Raw genomic sequence first — 25000 nt, forward strand, 5'->3', positions numbered from 1 at the left:
CTGTCTCTCCCTCCCCTCTCTCTCCGTCTGTGTCTCTGTCTTTTGTCTATTTGTCTATGTCATTTGCTGAGACTAGAAACTTTTACATACTAATAAAAAGTTGCAGCATTTCCTTTTGGAGTGTTCTCTTCTAAAGCGGGAACTAGGAAAGTGAATCAGGAGCAGTCTTCTCACTATGCTGGCTAAGGTAAACCAACCGACAAATCTCTAAATCTTCTTAAACCATTCCGGACCACTTCTGGGGGAAATGTTATAGCTGCAACAAACAAGTTAAGATGCGATGCTAGATGTAGCACTTGGTTGCAAATAATCTGAATAGAGCAATTATCCCCGGTTCAACACAGCTTATACATAGTTTTGTATTTCCACAGCTGCTCGGCGTGCAGGCCCAGGTGTTTACAAGTAAACCACCACGCTGACACACTGTTTGAACAAAACTCTGAGGAAAGAAACAAATATTATTGCCCAGTCGTGTGACCTGAGAATCAGCCAATCTGTCCACAGTAGTACTCGGTTGAATTGAACAAACACATATGCATAATTTGGAGATTGCTTGTACACAATTAGTGCAAGCTTTTTTTTTTTTACATTCAAAATGGTAAGAGAAAATAAAGAGCTACTGGCAAGATTAAAATCTAGGAACTCTTCCAAAATGTCTCTGGCCGGGAGTTAGCTTGAGTAGGGGAATTCACTGAGTGTGGGTGTTTGTGTGTGTGCGCATGTTTGTAGGAGAGGGAATGCGTGAGTGTGAGTGTGGGGGCGCTCATATAGTGTGTATTTCAGGAGGTAGAGTCCCACCCTGTAGACTAGTGTGATGACTACATGTCAATTTTGGGGAAGGCTCAGCAGTGCTGGCCTCCTGTCGTCACGCTGCTGTCAAGCCTGCGCCATGTGTGTGTGTGTGTGTGTGTTTGTGTGTGTCCTGTCGCCCACGCCAACCAATCATTGCCATGGAGATGTCCCCTCGCATTGGAGGGGGGGGGGGGGGGGGTCAGCAAAATGTCAGTGCTCTGACTAATACTGTGTTTGTGTAATGGTGTAGATGTGTAGTGAAGTAAAGAGCAGACGATGTTGGTTGTCTTTTTTTCTGTCCCCTCTCCTTTCACTCCCACTCTCCTTTTCCCCCTTCCCTCTGTTTCTCAAACATATGTGTTCTCGCACTGTGTGGCCATGTCACTCCCTCAAGTCTCCAGGCAGAATACTACTAGCGTTGTTGTTGTTGGCAGCACACAGACTGTCACTATGATATTTGCATTCTGGCGGCGGGGGCCGATGAGTGGGGCCAGCCAGTGCAGGTGTCAAGTCTGACAGGGAGGTGTCCTTGTGTGATGCAGGTCACTCCCTCTGATAGGCAGAAGGTCAGAGCAGAGCCAGTATATGGTGAAGAAGTTTTATTTCATTTTCCAGCTTCCCGTCCGCACAATGGCCAGTCAGTGATAAGGAAGCATGTCTCTGAAAAAAGCAACAACTTGCAGTGACTTCTCGCTTTTATTTGATTTTATTGCTTGAACAAATTACGGTAGTCCATCGACATAAAATCTAAATTGCAATTTGGAGTATTGATTCATTCTTTATAGTCATTTATCAAGGAAAAATTAATATTCAAATCTGCTGGTTTTATCTTCTCAAAATATGAAGATGTCCCGCTTTTTCTATCTTTTAGTTAGCAGTCATTTCAAAATTTTTTGTTTTTTTAAACCTCTGGGTGGCCAAAGAAGTCATTTGAAGACGTGACCTTGGACTCTGGGAACAAATTGGCAATTGATTATTAAAATATTAAATTCATTAATTATTATTAAAACAAAGCCTGACTGATGAGGGTTGTTTTAGGCTGATAATTCTCATTGCAGTTTATAATTGAAAAAAAAAAAATCATAAAATACCACATGTGAGCAAACAAGAAAAAAACAGTCTAACTCAATAGTCAGACCCTTATACTGTAGCTACTATTTTGATCCATAACACTAACACATTGTCAGTTCATCATATAAAATGCAGATATGAACATCTACTAAGAGTTGCTTCATACTGGATAGAATGTAAGCTGGCATCTCTTGCAGAGCATTTTTCTCAAACTTCCTACCTCCACCTTTGCAGTGACACCTCTTCCCCACCTTTTACCAATACAGCAGCTTGCCTGACTCCCCCCTTCCTCTCTCTCTCTCTCTCTCTCAAAACCCAGCTCTCTCCTGCTCCCTTGCTATCTCACCTCTCTTCCTTTTTTTTAACTAGCGTATCCTTCCTTCCATACCTCCATACCTCCCTGCCTCCCCTAGCACCCTTCTTTGAACCTGGCCTTGTATCAGTGGGCCCATAGGTCTGTCACTGGGCAGGTGGTTTGATCTCTGGCTGGGGAAATGCTTTGAGGAGAGCAGAGAGGGGCCAGGGGCCTGGACCGGGGTCCTCTTTGCCTGGACTTGCTGTCTACACAAAAGATGGGAGAAAGTGAACTGCCGCTCCCTTGATGCGTAGGTATTTGAACTGACAGTGTAGTCCAGTGTAAGCAGCAGCAGTGCGCTACAGCTCTCTACATCTGTATAGGCTGCAGAGCATGGCATACGATAGCGAGATCACAGGCTTTGTGTTTCTGCCCCAGTATCGTGATATTATGCTCCCTTTTCCCATCTCTGTTTCACAATATGAAAGCCAGCTGGGGTCCTTTAGCCGTCCACTCCATAAACAAGCATGACTGTCCTGAAGCACACGCACGGCTATTTATCATGCGAGCGAGTCCGACTGAAAGTTTCGTCACTGATCTGATTTGAAACTTTTTTGGAGCTGGAGCTCGTGGCGGAGGGGAAAACTGACTTTGTGTGCCTGAGTCTAAACCGCACACAACAAGCAGGAATGTTGGAAGCAGAGACTGCGCTGAATCGTGCGCTTGTTTGATTACGGAGTGATAAACTGAGTGTTGTGTTTGTGTATATGAAGGAGTGCAGAGCGTGAGTCACATCTGACAGCTGACAAACAAAACAAAAAAAGACAGGACTGGACCTCTGGACAAAAGTTGAAACGGGACGTCATCTGGAATGACAGTGGATGACAGATCTCATCACTCCAGCGTTCAGCTGTTTAGACTGAATAATCGGCCGTCAGGTTATGAACTCCAGATTTATGTTTCTGCCCAGTGATTCTTATCAATTTTGACTCTATTGTAAATTGCATTACTAGCAAACAGCAGAACTTCATTTTTCGCAAATGTGGAAACTGTAAAAACAATCAGCCTGGCCAAACTGTGACTTTATTTATCAGTTAACAGTAATCGGACCCCATCTGATATCTGTCACGTTTGCCTCGTTGAGTCTTGGAAGTGATAAGTGATGCCCCCTTCATTCTCAAGGTCTGCAGGACCTAACAGTGCCATTGCAAGACAACATTGTGTTGACTGCAAAGTGCAACAAGACTGAAAGGCCCTGATCTAAAACTTTTGTTTTCAGATTTTTTTCACGGAAGCAATATGTTAACAGATTAATTGTGTTGCTCCCCAGTCTTTTGTTACATGTTTATTTACCTTGCACACTTCATTTCCAAACTACATTTATTAAATTAGTTTCAAATATATAGTCTAAGTAGTTTACAGTAACTTGCTAACATGCTTTTGGAAAAGGTGCTAAACCCTAAACTCTGCAATAGCCTGTTGTATACACATGATTCGATACAAATTCGAGGTACATTGTCTGACTGACAGTGAATCACAAAATATGTCAAGTCGAAAAAGAGCGTTAATTAAGAGTGCGTGCAAACTACAGACATGGCTGCTTCCATTTGTTTGACTTAAAGAAAAAGGAGAGAGGAAAGAGGCAGAAAAAAAGAGGGGGGGAGGGTCCCAGTTCTCCATATGAATACAGGAAAAACACATGCTTCTCTTCTCCTTCTGTAATCCACCGGGGACTCACGCCCCATTTGGTTCCCATTAGCATAGCTCTGGTCGCTCTGCCCCGTGTCAAAGCCCAGACGCACAGCTGCACAAAGGACAGGGACCTCTGGCTCTGTGACTGCCAGCCGCTGCAGGGCTCAAAGCAGAACTGACATGGAGGAGGACGGGCCTTATACTAGCACTGTGGGGATTTCAGAGGGGAAAGCACCACTGTATCTGTCGACTGCAGTTTCCCCCCTGTAAAGTAGCCTACAACGCTTTTTACACTGGAGCTTGTGCACATGTGATTAATCGTTGTTTATTTTGCACCACTTTGTAAGGCAAGAAAAAGCTCTGTTTCTAGTCAAATCCAATGCGCAAAATCAAACAAGCAAAAATTAGCATGAGGTATTCGCTCCCCCTGTATTCTGTTGGCGTGCTGTGTCCGACTACAAAGACTTTCCTTTATTCGGCGTGTTTTATTTGTCACCTGTTTCCAATATGGACACTGTGAAGTCCTGATCTATCTGACGGAGCCAGGGCCTTGTTTTTTTATGACACGCAAAGCTGCTGTGCCTCTTTTCCTTACACACGTTGGCTGCACATTTCTGGCAGGAAATTGACAGCATTTCAGCAGCTAACTCATGGATGAGATAATATCTTGTGGGTGGAAGAGAGGACAAGATGCTCCCAGTGTTTTACACTGACCCTAAGCAGAGACAAATTTAAATCCGAAGCCGCTGCTGCTGCAAAGGCGAGGCACACACACATGCGCGCACACAGTACTGTACACACAGGGTTTTCATTTAAATCTCGGCTTTGCTTAACTCACCAAACAAGAAATGTGGTCTGTGGCTGTGTGTTGAACATGGTAAAGGTTTCAATTAAAGTAGCAGGAACAATACCCGCCCAGCATCCAGCAGCTGTCTGGGTTGGGTTTCCATTGTACGCTGTCAAGAGAGGATACAGAGAGGCGGAAAGGGACTAGTGGTGTTTTAGTGGTGTGTTTCGGTGGCATACGGTTACAACGTCAACCTTGAAAAATGACAGGGTAGTAATACAGTTGTACAGGATATTAGTTTAGGATCTCCATCAGTTCTATGGTTTCATAGGATTCGTATGATTGCCAAGGCACTGCCTTTGTTGATCTCCGCACATGCTGCCTGGTTCAGGGTTGAACTCATTTGCATGAATTTGTATTGATCCATGGCCATGTAAGCAGCCTTTCCCAGCCTGTTTAAAATCCTCTCTGACCCAGGTCCAGACTGAAGCCATGTTTTTTTTCCGCAGCTCTTCTTTTTTCCTGCATTTCTTCAGTCCATCTGTCCCTCTAACAGTCTTTTAATTGAGAGTCCTCCCCGGTCTGATGCTGGCCATTGCTGACTGTCAGTGTTTATACAATTGGGCTGGGACAGGGACCGCGAGCCAAGCAAAACATCCATGAAACATCAAGCCTCCAGCTAAACAAAACCCAGCAGTGACACACGTGCACACACACACACACACACACACACACACAGACTTGGGCCAGATAAGGGCTGCTGGAAATGATGGTTTTTCTGAACGCAGCTAGGTTAAGTTGTTGACCATAAGCTGTAAAACAGCAGCTGCTGCGAGAGTGTTGACTGTTGTCCGGGTCTAATTGCTACAGCATTGTGGGATTTTTCTTCACTTCGCTATCATCTTTCACTTTGTAGCCGCTCATTTTTATTCTAGTGATTTACCAAGCCTCTAACACACACACAGACACAGACACAGACACACACACACACACACACACACACACACACACACACACACACACACACACACACACACACACACACACTCTAACACACACAACCACATACACCCCTCTGTCCTTTTCCTCACTGTCGTCCTCTCTTTAAATGCGAGCCAAAGAGGAAACCCTGGCGAGACGCTATAGCAGCAGTGACTAATGCTGTGTATCTGGCCGGGGCCTCAGATAACACAACCTCCTCTCCCCCGGCCTGCTGTGACAAATATGTGCAAGTGTAGTATAGCTCTGGGATCCGGCCCAAGCCTGTCCCTGACCCAGCCCAGGCCAGACACAGGTTAAACCACAGCCAAAATGAAAAAGCCTGATCCATGCTGGCCACAGAAGCAAAGAGTTTCTGAGTACTATACGTGAGAATCATGAAGGACAAGTCTGCATGGTTTTCTCTTCCTTGTTTCCCCTCTCTGACAAAACCACACACGCAGACAAACTCACATCCTTGATGATGTTGTTTTTGATGGCTATCTCTGACACATTCGCCTGCTGGCTCTCTGTCTCTCTTTTAAGAATGTTGTAATCAGCTTGATTTCTTTCGTCTTACTGCGTGCTTACAATTCTGACGCCGGCCGTCATATTGCAAACATCTCCCGTGTTCTTCTATTCAGGTTTCTAACTGAACGTAGAACAAATGCACAAATGAATCCCTAAGAAATAACAACAGGCACAGCACGCTCCCTCTCCCTTTCCCCATGTCTCCCGTCAGTGCGTCCTCCTCAGCTAAAGGGGAGGGGGGTTGCTGCTTTAATGTTTCTTAATGCTGCTGTCTGCTTAATGGGCCAGATATGAGAGGTGCTGCTAGCCAGCGTAATAAGTCAGTGATTAGAGGGCGCCTTGTCACAGCAGCAAGCCCTCGCAGACAGTGGCACGCTCTAATTGCCGTATTAGACGCCCCTTAACTATCTTGTCAGCTGTCAAGACCCGGGCCTCGTAAACAGCAGAGGTGCATTTGATATTTTCCAATTGTTTATTTGCGTTGCTGTTAGCGTTGCGGCACAAGATGAGAGAGGTAATTAGGAAAGAGGTTGTGTTGTGTGACATCACTTTGTTGACAAGTTCTCAAGGCACCTGGCGTGGAATTCACTGAAACATTTTACACGAAATTGAAAGTACCGTATCAGACAAAGTAGCCAACGGAAATGGCCAGTATTCCAAAATTTGAACCTATACTGATTTACTTTTAGTTTTCAAATGAAAGGTTTTAGGTGTATACAATGTAAATATAAATAGTTATAATGTCCATTGCAATTTTCGAGCAAAGAACTTAAGTCTTCATTTTGGTAAAAATATTTCATATATTATCCAACAGTCTACTAATGGCTTTAATAAATTATCAAAATATATTGTGATTAAGTTCCCACCAATCTTCTTATAAATGTATCAACTTATTCTCTCAGCTTTAAACATTATAGAAGGTTTAAAACAGGTTCATGAACACAGAAGTTGATTGGAAGGCAGGACGGTATAGGGTTGAGTCTATATGGTAAAGGTCACAGGTTTTTGCCATGTCTACTGCGTTAAGTGTTCTTGACGGGAAAGCTGAAAGAATGTCAGCTGAGCACATAACGTACATACTCTCCAAGTGATACATGGCGTATAGTATAATCCTCACACACCTCGAGGATTGCCCCCCGTCTGAAAACACCTGGAGAGCTTAGAAAACGGGGTAAAGTCAAATAATCTCCGTGTCCTGTCTCGTTCTGTGTCAAACGGTGAGGTGACATGGTTAGAAGTGGTGTAGTTTTGTGTTTAATCTTGGATTAGCCCCATGTTCACTTTGACACCTCCAGTTACTAATCTGGTTTACAACACCTTAGGGTGAGCAATGGGGGGAGGGGGGGGGGGGGGGGTTCTGATAGATTTTATGGTCCCTCAGTAGATTATGAGTGAGCTTTTACATCCTGAATTACAGAATATTGGTCTAATCCCCACCGACTAGGTTATGTTATTTGCTGCTGCTAAACACCATTATGTGCACTTGGGTCAATACTGGTGTGTGTGTGTGTGTGTGTGTGTGTGTGTGTGTGTGTGTGCATAGAAGAGCAGATATATTCTGTTGATTCTTTTCTATCTGCATTGTGCTGATTGACTGTTTCTGACATTGTGAAATATAGGTTGTCGGTGCAGACCTGGACTCCAACCCCTACGACCCTTTGTGTGCTTTTGTGTGCATGTCTGTGTCACATAGTTGTCGCGCACTGCCTTACGAGAATATAGCGAGACAATATGAGATAGCGTATGTAGTGTAGATTGTAAATTCATAAAGTTTGAAGGGCCGATAATTGAGCTTCGGTGTGAGGACAAGCAGTTTCTTTGTCACTTTCTGCCTCTACTCTGTCTGTGGCGCACACCGACTTGTATGTATCTCAATAGGCACAAGGCAGCACCTTCACATTGTGATCTTACAGGTTTCCTCAGAAGTGGATTTGCCGGAGCATTCCTTAAATTCTTGTTCTGTAATTTTAGTGATTAAAGATATTTTTTTTTCTACTTTACAGCCCTTAAGATTAAACACATAGGGGGAAAACCTTCAGGGCATTGAGGCCGTCTCAACACCACATGTGCCGAATGTGAAATACATTATCCCTCCTAGTGTGGATTCGCTGTTTATTATGCCAAGTGATTAACTTTTTATTCTAACGTCAGCCGCCAACATACTTAGATTACATTTCTAATGTTGAGGAAATACAATATTGGATATAAGAAACTAAAAGGTACTGTATTGTGTTTAAAGAGTGAAACAGTTCCAAGATTTTATTTTTGTGTGTGTGTTTGCTGCACCGATCCTACTACAGCTGCCGACTCCCTTTTAGGTTGCAGAAGTGTAACTTTATTTATTAATCAATTAATCTTAATAATGTAAAAAAAAAAAAAAAAAAATCTGATAAAGAGCTGCCAATGCTTATTAAGAATCATGTTTCTCATTTATTTCGCTCTCCTCACTCCTTTCATTCTATCTTTCTTGTCTCTCGGTGTCAGTGGGGGGAATTTACAGCTCCCAGCTGCTGCACTCGTTTGGATGATGGAGCTGTATTCATCTGTGTGGATTTCTTTGTATATCCTACATATTTCTCCTGTGCTGTACAATTTTGCTTTATTATTCTTAGAATGCGAGACATCTTACAGGATCAAATAACCTCCTGTGAGATATTTTTTTTAACAGCCCCTGTGTGAGGGCTTAAGCCGCTGCAGTACGATGCATTGTGCTGTACTGAGTTGCCCTCGTCAAAGTCTGAACACTTAACCTCTTACTACTAAAAGCTTTCCGGGGTCAGACTAAGTGCAGCTCCAGTGTTGAGTAATGGAGCCTCAGTCAAAACAAGTTACATTTCTATGTTTTCAGGCAAGGGAAGTCCTTTGTCAGTTCAACGTGAACTCTGGGACATTACCGTATATATGACGAGAGGCAGATTCACACATTGAAAATGAAATAGGAGTTGGGGGAAATGTTGGGGGGGCTGAGAGCTGTTCTTTCGAGGCAGTGGCTGAAGCTGCTGTTGGTGTTTTGCAATTCAATTGAGATGTTTTGAAGTCAACGTTTGGACGAAAGCATTACGTAGCGCGGGATGAGCTTTAGGGACTTTCTGTTCTGAAACAGTTTATCTGATATTTTGTCCCTGTGCGTCTGACTTGAATTTACGAGTGCTATTTGATAACCGCTCCATCTCTCCAGCTTTTGCTTTATTATCTCTCCTTAGTGCTTGGGCTGTGATTGACGTAGATGTGTCTTGTGTTGTGTCTCTGCAGGCCATTCGCTGCACACTGGTCAACTGCACATGTGAGTGTTTCCAGCCAGGGAAGATTCACCTACGGACATGTGACCAGTGCAAACATGGCTGGGTGGCTCATGGTGAGTAAATGCATTGCTAAAAGTGATGGGTGTATCTTAAACATGGTATATACATATTTAAACGTAGTCATTGGTATGGAGAGAATATAAGTCCTTACCTATGTATCTGTACTCTTTACTATACACCATTATCAGATGACAGCAGCAAGAAAGTATTGGGGATATTTCACAATTTTTAATATGTTTTGTGTTATTTTTTTATTGACTGCAGAATGTAGTTTTCTCTATCTGCGGTGCTGAATGTACTAAAATCCATTTATTTTTATTTTTTTTACTTATTTTTTAAAAGTAGAGTAGTTGTTTTTGTTTGCCTGTGTATTTTTCTCTTGCTTTTAAAATCTTGTTTTTGCACCTTAGATAAAAAATAAATGAAAAAAAGAACATGACCACAAGACAGATAGAGAAGCGCGAGACCACACGTTATGCGTTTTTCACCCTGGTATAAATAAAAAGGGAGGCAAAAAAAAGTACAAAGAGAAGAAGGAGGAGGGGGAAAAAAAGAAAAAAGAAAACACCTGTTTGGCTTGCGTCCGCACAAGAGCTGGGGCCATGCACGGGCCCTCCAGCGGATCGCACAGGACCCCATTGACTATTTTTTTGTAATATCTCCCTCTGAACTGTCAGGCACCCACCTCTCTCCGCTCTCCCCCACTTTTCATTTCATGTCGGCATTGGCAGGGACTCTGACAAGTAGTTCTTCATTTTTTATTATGTTCGTGTCTGGCTGCGCTGTGTTGTCAGGCAAAGCCCTCGTCAGTAGGAGGAAAAAAGATCCCATGATCAGAGAGAGAGAGAGACCCAACCAGGTGTCACCCAGACAGGCAGGGGAAGAGGGGAGGAGGAGAGGGGGAGAGGGGGAGAGGAGGAGAGGGGGATGAAGTAAGGGAAGAGAGAGAGGGATTGAGACGGCAGGGGAGAAAGAGAAAGTTGACCAGGTGTCGCCCAGACAGCCAGAGATGAGAGAGAGGTGACTGAGGCCGCAATAACTAGAGCAGCAGCGTGTGATTAGGCTTTTTCTTTTGCCCAGAGTTCTGCCACTCAGGCAACACGCAGGCTAACGCTAGACTGTTACTGTGTGTTGTGGCTTCATGCAGCTTGAGACACATTTAAGATACAACCTAATGTGGAGGAAAGTACTTCTACCTTTGCTGCATATTTTGTTGTTTTCTCTACTACGTTCTCCTAAAAACACACTACTGCCCCGCTTCTAAAACAATGAAATTAAATTAAAACTCAATCCGTGACTTGAATACACCTTTGTGCACGTACCTGACTCAGTAGTGAAGTCATTCAGATATAACGTGTGCAATCACAAATTCAAATCCAGCCACAAACACAAACAGTTAGGGATTTGTGACGTGTTCATGCAGGCTGGGGGTTTGAGATGGAGACAGAGAAGAGGCAAATCAAAGCCAGAGATTGCAAGGGCAGCGTAACTGTGTGAAAGAGCAAAAGAGATTAGATTAAACGGAAGGAATGGCAAACAATTACAGTCCATTAATGTCATTGCTTTTTATCCGACTGATATATCATTATTATCAGCTATAGTGCTGAGCGCGCAGAAGCAGAATCTGAGTCTGATCTAAGTGTCTGTGTGTGTGTGTGTGTGTGTGTGTGTGTGTGTGTGTGTGTGCGTGCGCGTGTGCATGTGTGTGTATTTTCTTTCTCTTTCTCCCCACCTTGTCAATGGGGGCCTATATCCATGCAGCTCTGGACAAGCTCAGCACCCAGCATCTGTACCATCCGACCCAGGTGGAGATCGTTCAGTCCAACGTGGTGTTTGACATCAGCAGCCTGATGCTGTACGGCACCCAGGCCGTCCCCGTCAGGCTCAAGATCCTCCTAGACCGTCTCTTCTCCGTGCTGAAGCAAGAAGAGGTGCTGCACATCCTGCACGGCTTGGGCTGGACCCTCCGAGACTACGTCAGAGGCTACATACTGCAGGTCAGTGAAAAAGCATGCATGCTACTTTTTTTTTTTTTTTAACCTTTTTATTTATACAGGTAAATCCCATTGAGACTGGAGACTCTTTTTCAAGGGAGACCTGTTCCCATTCCCATTCACACACATTCATACACCAACAGCAGGTTAACTATAGGGAGCAATTTCAGTGCCTTGCTCAGGGACACTTCGACATGTGGCGGGGAGATGGGGGGATCGAACCACCGACCCTGTAGTTGAGAATCGACCACCTTACCCACTTCGCCACAGTCGCACCAACAGTCACATGTCAAGCTATATACCTATTGGTTAAGTTTATGTGTCAAGGTACATTACACCCTGCCTTAGGAATGTGACGGTATGATAACCTTAAGCAAAAAATACGGTGTTTGTTTACTGTATCAACGGTATTGCGCTTACTGCTCTCAAATGTGTTATATTTTAAATGTCTGGGTAAAAAGCAACAAAAAAATCCCGCTTGAGCAAAAACTTTTTTCTTCTTTTTAAACAGCATAGAATATTCTTAACATTAATAAACTTGTACGATAACAATAATTTATATTATTATGAAATTAAAGTGAGCAGCTCAACAAGGTTCACTTTCTACACATTTCTCTTCTGGTGTAAGTGGTTATGATGCATTAATAATCTGAGCATTAATACACTTGTATGTTAACATCCGGTATGACAGAGATAATGACGGCATTGAAACCTTGACTTTTTCATAGCGCGGTATACCTTGAAACCGGTTTTCGTCCGATGCCTACTCTGCCTACACACAAAGGCATCTCTATTCTCCTAGCACATGCCTTTATAGTTGCTTGCAATTTCTTTGGGCAATTTTCGGAAAGTGGGGATAATGTCCACACAGTGATCACTACCATCAAACAAGTGTATATCTATAGATTTCCCCCTGGCATTGCAGTTATTTAGAAAGGTATTGATCGAGTGCAGAATAGTGACAATCTGGACCACTTCAGTCCCATTGCCCATCCATTTTCTTCACATTTTCCCTGCTGTTAACTTCTACTTCGGTCTGCCCCCTTTTCCTGGCCTGTCAACACTATGCCCCTCTGCTGGAAAAAGGAAAGGAATAAAAAAAAGGGGTAGAAAAATGGCACGCCAGCAAACTATAAAACCACTGTAGTGCGTTTCCTCTCTCCATCCATCCTTCCCTCCTCCACCGCTCCCTCCCCATATAATTGCAGTCAGACACATTTCTCAATCAAAGGTACGGAGGTTTTGGTGTTGAAACCCAAACCAAAGTGTTCCTGAATGAATTAGTTAAGAGCAAGTGAACATATGCATGTGGTTAGCTCCGGGTGTGTGTGTGTGTGTGTGTGTGGGTGTGTGGGTATATGTGCGTGTGTGTGTATGTGTGTGCGTGTGCGTGTGTGTGTGTGTGTGTGTGTGTGGGTTTATGTGCGTGTGTGTGTGTGTGTGTGTTCCTGTGTACAGTATGCGTGTGTTGGTAATGTGCCTGTGTGTGTGTGTGTATGTGTGTCATGTGTGCACATGTGCTTATCTGTATGCGTATATAGCTTAGTGTTCCAAGAGTGTAAATGGAACAGCATGGTGAGGAGAGGGTGGTTTGTATGTGGAAACAGCTTCTGTGAGTAGAGCGCTCATAGTATGGGTCCCTTTTTCAGCTGAAACCTTATAGAACACAGACACGTGAACACACAAATGCATGCACACATCTACTGTACAATTGGTTTGGGATTACAATTTAAAATGAAATGCTTTGTGTGCATATTTTAAATATAGTCAAATGATATGTTAGAAAAAAAATCTGAATAATTGCCAAAATAAAATTAAAAAAATATACAACTTGATATATAATTTCAAATTAATATATGATATTCCCTATTCAGTAATATCAACTCAGTTTATTATATTCTTTATTTGGAGACTTTTTTCAACATTTTCAACAAAAAAAAAATTATTAAGTTAATTATCAATACATCTGGTATCTTTCTGCTGAACTAAATAATGGTTAAGTCTATTAAATTACAAATACACTTAAATGAATAACCCTATCATTTCAAAGTTGTTGTTGATAATCTTTCGATTAATCGGATAATTGTTTCTGCTTCATATAACCCATCATTTAATTAAAAATGTTTCCCCCGAGGCACAAAACTAAATGCTCCAAATCTGCAGTGTGAGAAAAGCCAAATGTTTTTAGAGTAGCTAGCCATTGGAGCTCCGTGGTTCCCATAGTCTAGTAGCCTCTGTGTTTATATCAGCTGGTTCTAATAGTCAGCTGGTGGGGAGCAGCACCGTTGCTCAACTGCTCATTCTCATGTCACGCTACTGGGCTAAATCCTCTAGATCTCCCTCTGAAGAGCTTCAAAGGTGCCGCGGCCGCAGAGAAGCAGCCAGTCACTTAAGGACAGTAAGCAGTCATTGTGCGGCCCTATTAGCCTGTAAGTAGCTATGAAATTCAATCATCTTCAACCCAGCCTCCGGGCAACACTTTGTGTCAGGGGTGTGTGTATGTGTGTGTTCGCCACCGCTACGCTGCCGTGCTAAATGAGAGATAGAATGAGGAGAACAGAATTGCAGATGATAGGTGATAAGTTGTCTTTTTGATATTGATGTCAGGGGACATTATTTGATGATTAATTGCTTTGCCGTGATCCTAGCAGTCAGTCAGTCAGTCAGGCCCTTCAAACGCTTGCTCGTACTGATTTAGGATTTGAATAATAAAAGTGTTTAAGGCCACAGGAGCACTCGTGTTTGTCACAAGGAGTCGGGTTGGTTGAAAAATGAAGACAAAATGGCTGAAGTTGCAAAGTCATGAGGTGCTTTTATTTAACAAAAAAAGAGTGACAAAACTACAAAAACGGACGTCCAAACAAAGTAAAACAAAGGTTCAAAAAGATTGATCAAAAAGGTGTCTTCAAAAATAACTCTACCGTCACACACTGACTTTTCAGACTGACCTCCCAGTCACAAATGTTTGCAGGCTTTTAAAGGCCTAGCCCCTCCCCTTAGCCAAACCATTCACTTAACTATCAATCAACTACAAATTGACCCAGTTTACACTCTGGTTAACATTTATTTACTACAACACATTTTCCCTCTCCCTGTATTGATTATGTCCATAATCACATCTTCCATAAACATGTTACTCTACACACAAGCTCAGCTACAATCACATGTCACCCCTGGGCCAACATCAGATGGTATCTCCCTGTGTCTGATTCACCTGGTTGCCACCTGGGAAGAGTTGAAGATGTTAGGTATACAGGATTGAATAAACAATAATTGTGTGTGCGTTAACTCACTGTCTTAAGTGACATGGGCTTTATGTCACACTACCACCCTCCTCTCCTGCAGCGACAACGTATGGCAGTCGCGATAGGTAGTCTGCGGTGACATTCTCCTTGCCTGCTTTGTGTCGAACACAGAACTTGAAAGGTTGGAGCTCTAGGTACCACCTTGTTACCCTGGCATTCCGATCCTTCATTGTCTGAATCCAGGTAAGGGCTCTGTGGTCCGTCTGGAGGTCAAACTCCCGCCCAAGCAGATAGTACCTCAGGCTATCCAATGCCCACTTGATGGCAAGGCATTCCTTTTCGATGGTGGAATAACGGGTTTCGCGGGGAAGAAGTTTCCTGCTGAGAAACACCACGGGACGTTCTTCACCTGATTCCCCCTGGGCCAGTACTGCTCCAAGCCCCACTCCTGAGGCATCCACCTGGACCAGGAAGCGTCGTTCAAAGTCAGGACTCTGCAACACGGGTGAAGAGCATAACCTCTCCTTCAGCCCTCGAAAGGCCCTTTCACATTCCTCACTCCAATCCACTGGATTGCGGGCCAACTTGCATGTAAGGTTTGTCAAGGGAGCTGCAAGGGTGGCAAACTGAGGGACGAAACGACGGTACCAGCCCACCAAGCCAAGAAACGATCGGACCTGCGTCTTAGTACGTGGTCTTGGGCTTCTCATGATGGCCTCCACTTTGTCCACCTGAGGCCGGACTTCGCCTCTCCCCAGCCGATAACCCAGGTAATGCGTTTCCTGCTTGGCCCACTCACATTTCTGTAGGTTGAGTGTAAGTCCTGCTGCATTGATTGCACCTAGGACTCGACGGAGGTGCTCCTGGTGCTCCTCCCATGTCAGGCTGAAGATGACCACATCATCCAGATATGCGGCACTGCAGTCCTCACAGCCTTGAAGCACTTTGTCCATAAGCCTCTGGAACGTTGCCGGGGCTCCATGCAGGCCAAAGGGCATCACCGTGAACTGGAAGAGGCCTAGTGGGGTCCTGAAGGCAGTGAGGGGTCGGGACTGGCTCTCCAGGGGGACCTGCCAATACCCCTTACAGAGATCCAATGTGGTAATGAAGTTTGCTCTCCCAATCCTCTCCAGCAGGTCCTCGATCCGGGGCATAGGATAAGCATCAAAGAATGAGATGGCATTTAGTTTCCTAAAGTCAATGCAAATCCTCAGGGATCCATCTTTCTTTGGCACAATGACAATTGGACTACTCCACTCACTCTCAGATGGTTCGATGACTCCCAGCTCCAGCATCAAGCGAATCTCCGTCTTCAATGCTGCCACCAACCGCTCTGGTACTCTGTAGCAGGCTTGCCGTACTGGATTCTGGTCAGCTTTGAGTCGTATGGAGTGCTGCGCCTTATGGGTATGGCCAGGTTTCTGTGCAAGCAGTTGGGGGAAAGTGTCAAACATAACTTGTAATTCAACTTGCTTCTTACCATCCAGGTGAGAGAGATCCACATTTCCTGGCTGTTTCCAGGCCTCCACTACACCTTCAGAGTCGTCTTCCTCTATCACCTGGCGTGCTAGTAGTGAAGTAACGGACGTTGGACTGCTTCGCTCCTCCCAGGCTTTCAACAGGTTAACATGGTATGTCTGCTTCGGTTTTCCCTTCTCCGGATGCAAGATCTCATATGTTGTAGGCCCCATCTTCCTATTGACTTCAAAAGGTCCCTGCCACTTAGCCAGTAGCTTGCTTGTGGAGGAGGGAAGGAGCAACAACACCTTTTGCCCTGGATTGAACTCACGTTTGCGTGCCTGCTGGTCATACCACCGTTTCTGGCTCTTCTGGGCCTCCAGGAGGTTGAGTTTGGCCTCCTCTCTGTACTGCTCCAACCGGTCTCTCATCTGGAGGACAAACTGTACAACACCTTGGCTCTTATCATCAGTGGTTACCTTCTTCTCCCAATTTTGTTTCACCAGATCGAGAGGTCCCTGGACTGGCCAGCCATAGAGGAGCTCGAAGGGAGAGAATCCTGTGGAGGCTTGCGGTACTTCCCTGTATGCAAAGAGAAGAAATGGTAACCACTTATCCCAATCCTTCCCTGTGTCAGATACAAACTTCCTGAGCATCCTCTTGAGTGTTTGATTAAACCTCTCTACCAGTCCATCTGTCTCAGGGTGATAAGGAGACGTCCTGATGGCGGTAATGCCCAACTCCTTCTGTAGCTGACCCATGAGACGGGACGTGAAGTTGGTTCCCTGGTCGGTCAGGATCTCCTCCGGGATGCCTACACGAGAAAACAGCTGGACAAGAGCACTGATCAGTTTTGGAGTGGTTATTGACCTGAGAGGAAACGCTTCAGGAAAGCGAGTGGCATAGTCACATATCACAAGAATGTACTGATATCCTGCTGAGCTTTTCTCCAGGGGCCCCACAATGTCCATTGCAATTCGCTTAAAGGGGGTGGTAATGATTGGCATAGCTTGGAGTGGTGCACGGTCTGATTTACGGACAGCACAGGTTTTTTGGCACTCTGGGCATGTTTTGCAATACCTCTGAACATCAGTGTACATTGAAGGCCAAAAGAAACGAGAACCTAGCCTTAAATAGGTTTTATAGTGACCTAAGTGTCCTGCCCAGGGAATAGTGTGTGCTAAGTGTAGTACAAGTGGTCTGCAGCTTAGTGGCACCACTAACCTCCCGCTACCTGGTTTCTCCCCCTGATAAAGCATGTCATTGTGAAGCACATATTCAGTACCACCAACCTTGACAGTGTGGCTAGCAGAAGCTAACACCTTTGTTAACACAGACTTTAACACAGGATCAGACAGTTGTAGCATGGCAATATTCTCAGGTATCTCCCACTTAACATCTGCTAAGGCATTATCAGGCAACTCATGTGATACAGGTGTACCAGTGTGTTTCTCTAAACGCCGTTGTCGACGTGTCTTTCTGGGCCCTTTGGTTCCAGCCTTGCACAGACTATCACATAAGTCTGGCAGAGGTTGTACACCCGACTTAGCTTGGAGTTTTGCCTGGGAGCGTGTCATGACAAAACAAGAGACTTGCATTTTTTTTCTTGACTCAAGCCCACCAGTATTAGAGAGACTTTTACCATTGCTAAGGAGGTCACACAAAACAGGCAAGTCCCACCCCAAAAGCATTTCCACTGGTAAATTCTCCATTACTCCCACTGTCATCAGATACTTTTGCCCCTCTACTTCCACAGTAAGCTCTACGTGTGGTTCTGGCTTACAGTCACCATGTACACATAACACCTCTGTTTGCTGGCTGTAGTCAATGGCACATGGAACAAGACTCTTTCTTATGAATGACATTGAACTACCAGAATCAAGGAGAGCAGTTATAGGTTTACCATTAACTTTAACTGGAACAGATCTAGACTCTGCCAAACTGTCATGGCTATCAGCTTGCTCACCTTTTCTTGGCACATAACACAGACCAGTCAGTTTTGGTTTCTTCAGAGGGCAAACTGACGCTTTGTGTCCTTGCTGCTGACAATGATAGCATACAAAAGTCTGAAAACTTGCCTGAGCAGTGTGTCCCCGGTCATTTGTCCCCCGATTACCTTCGAAGAACTTCGGAACGCTGTCTCTGGGGCGGTTGAAGTCCCTGGTATCCACTCGTGCTGGACGTGATGTGAGCCCCTTCCTCGCATTCAAGTACTGCAGGGCCAACTTTGCTGCTGTTAATCCATCTTCAGGTTCATGTTCTCTCACCCACGTCCTGATGTCAGGAGGAAGCACCAGAAGCAGCTGCTCCAAGATGATGGACTCTCCCAACTCTTCTTTGCTCCTCTGCTCCGGCCGCATCCAGCGTCGGTAGAGGCCCTTCAACCGGTGGTACGCCTCCGATGGTGTCTCCCCAGGTGGTCCTGAAGTAGCCCGGAACCGCTGACGATACGTCTCTGGAGAGATGTCAAACTTGTCCAACAGCGCCTCCCTCAGGTCCTGGTAAGAATCAGACTTATCTTCATCCATAGCTGTATAGGCCTCCAAGGCTTTTCCAGTCAGCAGGGGAATTAGTCGACAGGCCCATTGCCCCCTCGGCCATTGCCATGTTTTTGCCATGCGTTCAAAACGGAGAAGGTAATTTTCAATGTCCTCACCCTTCTGATACACTGGCATTTTTGGCTCCCGACTCTGGATGACTGTTGGCCCCACTGGAGGATTTTCCTGTCTCCCAGAAAAAGACAGCGATTGGCCGATGTTGAAGTCGTCGGTCGGCCCCCTCCTCGAAGTCCACGGAGTTGGGAGGTTCATTCGGAGGCTCCCACCATCAGCTGTGTTAGACGGCCCAGGTGTTGGTGAATGTATGGCAGGCTGTCTGGAGGCCTCAAGTGAAGCTCGCATGCCCCGAAGCTCCTCTTTGAAAAGGTCATCTCTGTCCTGCTGAGCAGTTAAAAAGTTTTTGAAGAGAGTTACTACCTCTTTGTTTGAAGGCCCCACCTCTGCTGCTGGTCCAGCCTGAAACTGCTGGGGTTTGGGTTTGGCTCCTTCTGCTTCAAACCTCTGCAGCGGTGCGTCTTCCTCTGATGAGACAGCTGTCTCCCAATCATCCTCATCCTGTCCAAGGGGGTTCCGGTTTTGGGAACGTAGTCCACTTCTTTTCTTAAAGCAACGCTCAACTTTGCGACTGGCCATCCCACCACTGCCACCAAATGTCACAAGGAGTCGGGTTGGTTGAAAAATGAAGACAAAATGGCTGAAGTTGCAAAGTCATGAGGTGCTTTTATTTAACAAAAAAAGAGTGACAAAACTACAAAAACGGACGTCCAAACAAAGTAAAACAAAGGTTCAAAAAGATTGATCAAAAAGGTGTCTTCAAAAATAACTCTACCGTCACACACTGACTTTTCAGACTGACCTCCCAGTCACAAATGTTTGCAGGCTTTTAAAGGCCTAGCCCCTCCCCTTAGCCAAACCATTCACTTAACTATCAATCAACTACAAATTGACCCAGTTTACACTCTGGTTAACATTTATTTACTACAACACATTTTCCCTCTCCCTGTATTGATTATGTCCATAATCACATCTTCCATAAACATGTTACTCTACACACAAGCTCAGCTACAATCACATGTCACCCCTGGGCCAACATCAGATGGTATCTCCCTGTGTCTGATTCACCTGGTTGCCACCTGGGAAGAGTTGAAGATGTTAGGTATACAGGATTGAATAAACAATAATTGTGTGTGCGTTAACTCACTGTCTTAAGTGACATGGGCTTTATGTCACAGTGTTCATATATATTTTAATGAGATATGCTATAAATCACTAGAATTATTTCTGAATTATGTTCTCATGAAGCGTGTTGTTACTATACATTTTAGTTAGCACATTGTAATGTTATGAATGAAAAACACATGGCTTTCTCTAGTTAATTCAGCCATCTCTTACTTTTTCTCTGTCGTGCCACAATAACGACTAGTTAAGATTGAGAACATTGTGTGTGTGTGTGTGTGTGTGTGTGTGTGTGTGTGTGTGTGTGTGTGTGTGTGTGTGTGTTCGATGCAATGTGTTTGCTGTCAGTGTGTATGGTTGTCAGTGATGCGCCAGAGAACTCAGGACACTGAGCTGACAGAGTATACCTACAGCTCCTCTGATGCCTGACCACTGAATGTATGCAGTGCAAGAAGGAAGGAAAACACACACACACATACACACACACACACACACACACATACATACACACACACACACACACACACACACACACACACACACACACACACACACACACAGTTATATTTGACCAAACACATGGACAAAAAAACGTGAAAAGACGGATACCGCTTGGTATCAGTATTCTGCATCTTCCGGTCAGACCAATACAATTTCTCTCTGAATTTGTGTTAATGGAAAAATGGCAATATAGCTAGCATGCTCAGTAGGAGTAACCATGTTAGAAACAGTAGGGCTTCATGGGTCAAAATGAAGTATGACACCCCCTTCATGCACGTGTAAGCGCTTCTATAGATGGATACAGCACAAGTGAGCCAACATCTGCACACCTTATGTTAAAAAAATGGTTTTTCTTAAAAACATTTTTGTCTCATAGCCACCTATTGACATTTCCACATTAGCACCAAAGCTAACTATCATCCCTATCACCTCCACTTTAAATTGATCCTGCGAAACAAACGTATATTCTCCACAGTAAACTAACAACGCAAACATGTCATCATCAGAGCCCTTTTTTCTTTTAAAATTCAATTTACAGAAGGACTTAATTTATGTCAATACCCAAGATAAACTTTGCCCTCCTCCGTCCTCTCTGCCATTCACTGCGTAACAAAATTAATACTTCATAGAGGTGTGACTAAATATGCATTCACTCTGCAATTTACCTTTGTAATAGGCTCCTTAAACTGAGGACATTAATCGATATTATTAAAAGCTCAATGGCTTATGATGTGGTTGGAATTTTGATTTGCAAAGGAGGGGAATTATACACAACATCAATAACCATTAAAATGAATGATCCTTCTGTCCTTCCCTCTCTTGTTTCGTACTTCTACAATCCGTTTGCATTCTGACCTTCAGTCCTCAAACTGCTCTCCTGTTGCACGTCCACAAATCAGTTGCTAGAGTATTTCCATAAACAAATGAAAGCGCACAGGTCTGTGTGTTTTGGCAACTTTTCTTTTTGTTATATGTGTAAAATGTCTAGCAATATTTAACAGCAAACGTACCATTTTCTCAGACCTTTTGAAAAATGCGTACACATACTCTACATTAAACAATACTTATGTGCATATATTGCACCTAAATACAGAAACTAATTTATAACAGTCAGTAGCCTATTTGGCTTTGATAACTTTGCCTGCTTGAATTATGAGCTGTACAAAAAGTTAAAAGGGGAAAAAAAAATGTTAAAAAAAAATTTGGCTGAAGGCTATTCATTTTTCAAATTTTTCCCAGGTTTGAAAATGGTTGTGCAAGTGCGCGTCGTCAGCGAAATGCTTTGTAGCGCATGTAATCTGAAAACATAAAAAGATCTCCTAAATACCACCTGATAGTAACCACTCAAAATTCTGTGTGTAATATATTTTTTTCCGTCCCCATTACTCCGCTTTATTTCTCCCCTATCCCCTAGACTTCTGGTTCCATCCAACGCATGATGTGAACAACACACACGCACTCACACATTTACTTGGTGCCAGAATCTCCCTGCCCTTCATTTTGGCAGGACTTTTACCTTCTCCGCTCCTCAGCCCTTTATCCTTTTTCTCCCTCCCTCCCTCCCTCCCTCCCTCCCTCTACTCATCCCTCTCTCTTCTCCCATGGTTGTTTCCAGACAGAGCCACAGCCAATGTGCACCAGATTGCCCCCTCCCCAGCCCCCAACTCCACCCCGCTCCCGCAGCCTGTCACTGCTCACTCCTCTGTTCGATACAGACACATGGAATTGCTATCAGTACTGGCTTCTTTCTCCCTGTCTCAGCCTCTGTCTCCCACACTTCACGCTGTCTATTTTGTCTTCCTCTTTTCTTATCCCTTACCAAGTGAAAAATAAGTAGAGAGAGAGAGAATGAGTGGAAAGAGAGAGAGAGAGGGAGGGAGAGAGAGAGAGAGAGATACAGCCTTTGCAGCCAACATATGGGCCTGAGCCCAGGGTTTTCCTGAGCGACATTCTCAGTAATGTTCTGTCCTTGTAGAACATTGGGCTGCCTCCACTTTTATGAGATGTGGTTTTCCTGACTCCACACGGCTTCCAGGAGACCCAGATGGAACCGCTAACAACCCCCACCACCGCCACCCAACCACACACACACATACTGTACACACACAAACAGTTTTAACCCTAATTGCAGACACACTTGGAGGAATGCTTATTCAAACTCTCACACACACACACACACGCACACACACACACACACACACACACACACACACACACACACACACACACACACATACACATACACACACATACACACACACCGCCACAAAATCACACTAGTCTACCCCAATGGCCCTCCAGCAAAGGCTCTGTTTCAGTGGCAGACACATGAACATGAGGGTGTGTTTAAAGTTGTTAATGCAGTAAAGAAAAAAGAAAACTCCCTACATTTCTGGTTATTTATCGACCTATTTGGTAAATATGTTGTATCTCTAATGAGCGTGAACAGCGGAGGTCCTTTTTTTTGGTGGGGGAGGGGGGGTCCGCAGGAGGCCTGTGCTTTTATTTAAAAAAAATTGTGACTGTAATGTTGTACATGTGTACTTACACATGTGGAATATGAGATGTAATTACATGGATTAGGGCGCAACAGCGTTCGTGTAAGACAGGAAACCATTTCCAGTCGCAGGTGGGTCTTGAGGCCTTAGTGAAGGTACCTCTCGGCGTCTCTATGGTGGCTTAGAAAGGTATTTATTGAGTTAGAGTCACATTTCAAAAATGTTCTGTCTTTTTTTTTTGCCTTCCCTCACTCTGGCCGCGCTCCCCGTCTTCGTTGTCTGTCTGTCTCTTTCTCTCTCTGTCAACTGTGAAGGGCACCACATCTCTTGATCCTCGCCTGAGAAACTTCCATTTTAGGTAGTCAGGCTCTGTGCAACAACATTTTTTGGACACAATCCCCTACTCCAATCTCCTGCATACGGCACACTTGTAACCCCTATTTTCCTCCTGTCCTCCTCTCCACCCTCCATCACCTCCCAGCGCCTCCCCTTCTCTTCAGAACCTGTTTTCTGTTATCACTACTTAATGCCTCACCCTGGGAGATGGACGGGGGAGAGAGAAGCATTCTCCTAAGGTGGAAATTCTTACGTTCATATGGTTATGATTTGGTGGGGAGGTCAGGCTCCATTTTTGCTGGAAGGCTTACGGTTGGCTCTGTGCTGGCCGTGCTTGGCTCCAAGCAACTTCAAAGGAGGGCCGGTGTACTGAATCAAGGTGATTCTTTCCCCCTCTGCACACGCGCACACATACAGACAGACACACACACACACACACACACACACACACACACACACACACACACACACACACACACACACACACACACACACACACACACACACACACACACACACACTTGTCCTGCCTTGTGCTCTTAAGGTTGTCTTTTCTCTTCGTATTCTCAATCGCTCACTTCTGAGTAAGCTAGAGATAAAAGGATGTGATTTCAGATTAGAGGATCAGCCTGGGAGAGAGGGTAGAGGAGCGTTATCACTAAGCATTAAAACCATACCATCGTATAGCGTATTTTTGAATAGAACCAAACACTGCTTCATCAGCAAAGAATATTAAATCCAGCAGCATGCATTATAACATAACAAACAATCTAAAAAATCATGTAATGTTTGCAAAAACAATGGTAAGCCTTTACACTGTGTCGCTTTTTCTCACAGCTTGCAAAGCTCACAGCCAGCTCCCAAGTCCTGCCCATGCCAAATCCTCAAGTCCCTCTCGCTTTTTCAATCCTGAACCCCGAGCCTCAAATGAATTCAAGCTGCAGAAGCAAGGTTATGAGCAGGTTACATTGTATGCAGGAATTTGGGGAAATAATTCCCCTTATATTGGATTTGGACGGTCGTCTGAATTTTTACCATAGGTTCGACGTGGGGCCTCACAAGCTGCTTGCTACAGGTTTAAATTTGAGAAAAAAATAATAGTGATAAATAATGGTATGAAAGCAGTTAGTCCGTTTGGTTTAACATATTTTAAAACATCCAAGAAAGTAAAAAAAAAAGCTCCCGAAAAGAGAATACAAATTATTCAACAACTTGTTTTGTTTTTTCACTGCTTCTAAATCTCTATTGGTTGAGTCCTTATTTTGATTTGCGTTGGAATACATGTATTCCCTTTGATAAGAGGGAGGGCGTTTGTTTTCCTTTGCATTTCTCTTTCTTTGGCTACAGACACGGAGAGGCCCGAGGTGAGGCTTGGCGGACTGAGTGTTACTGATCCTTTTTTTTTGTCGGATAGATTTCAAGATGTTTAGTTGATATCAAGGCCGCAGAGGCGAGGCAGAAGTGTGTGTGTGCCGTGACAGCTTGTGCTCCATCACGCCCTTGTGTTTCTGTCTGCATACGTTCACATCTTCCAGTCTCCGCTGTATTGTTTAATTTTTTTCCACTTCCACATTTTTTCCTGTTTTTTCCATGTGTGGTCATTTTCGCCCCTCACAATTACTGCTGCCTCCACTGTCATTTCTTTGTTTCCAACAGAGAAATAAGGATGTTTACTCAGTGTGTGTATGTGTGTGTACTCTGGGCTTAACTGTTATGAACTATAGTGCTGTGTGGTTTGTTGTGTTCTTAATCTTTACATTGTTGATTCAATGTGAGACCATTGCTA

The 25000-nt window shown here is 44.3% G+C and overlaps 2 protein-coding genes across 2 annotated transcripts in view; one reads left to right on the top strand and one right to left on the bottom strand.

Moving 5' to 3' along the window:
* bnc2 (basonuclin zinc finger protein 2) overlaps nt 1-25000 on the top strand; it is a 176016-nt gene that overhangs the window by 114065 nt on the left and 36951 nt on the right. Inside the window, exons 3-4 of the mRNA XM_080029620.1 lie at nt 9399-9501; nt 11210-11445. Of these exons, the coding sequence (XP_079885746.1) occupies nt 9399-9501; nt 11210-11445 (339 nt within the window). The remainder of the gene's footprint in view (nt 1-9398; nt 9502-11209; nt 11446-25000) is intronic.
* LOC307252061 (calcium uniporter protein, mitochondrial-like) overlaps nt 1-25000 on the bottom strand; it is a 236473-nt gene that overhangs the window by 3811 nt on the left and 207662 nt on the right. The window lies entirely within an intron of this gene.

The sequence above is a fragment of the Ammodytes marinus genome, assembly GCF_949987685.1.
Source record: "Ammodytes marinus genome assembly, chromosome: 6".
Lineage (NCBI taxonomy): Eukaryota > Metazoa > Chordata > Actinopteri > Uranoscopiformes > Ammodytidae > Ammodytes > Ammodytes marinus.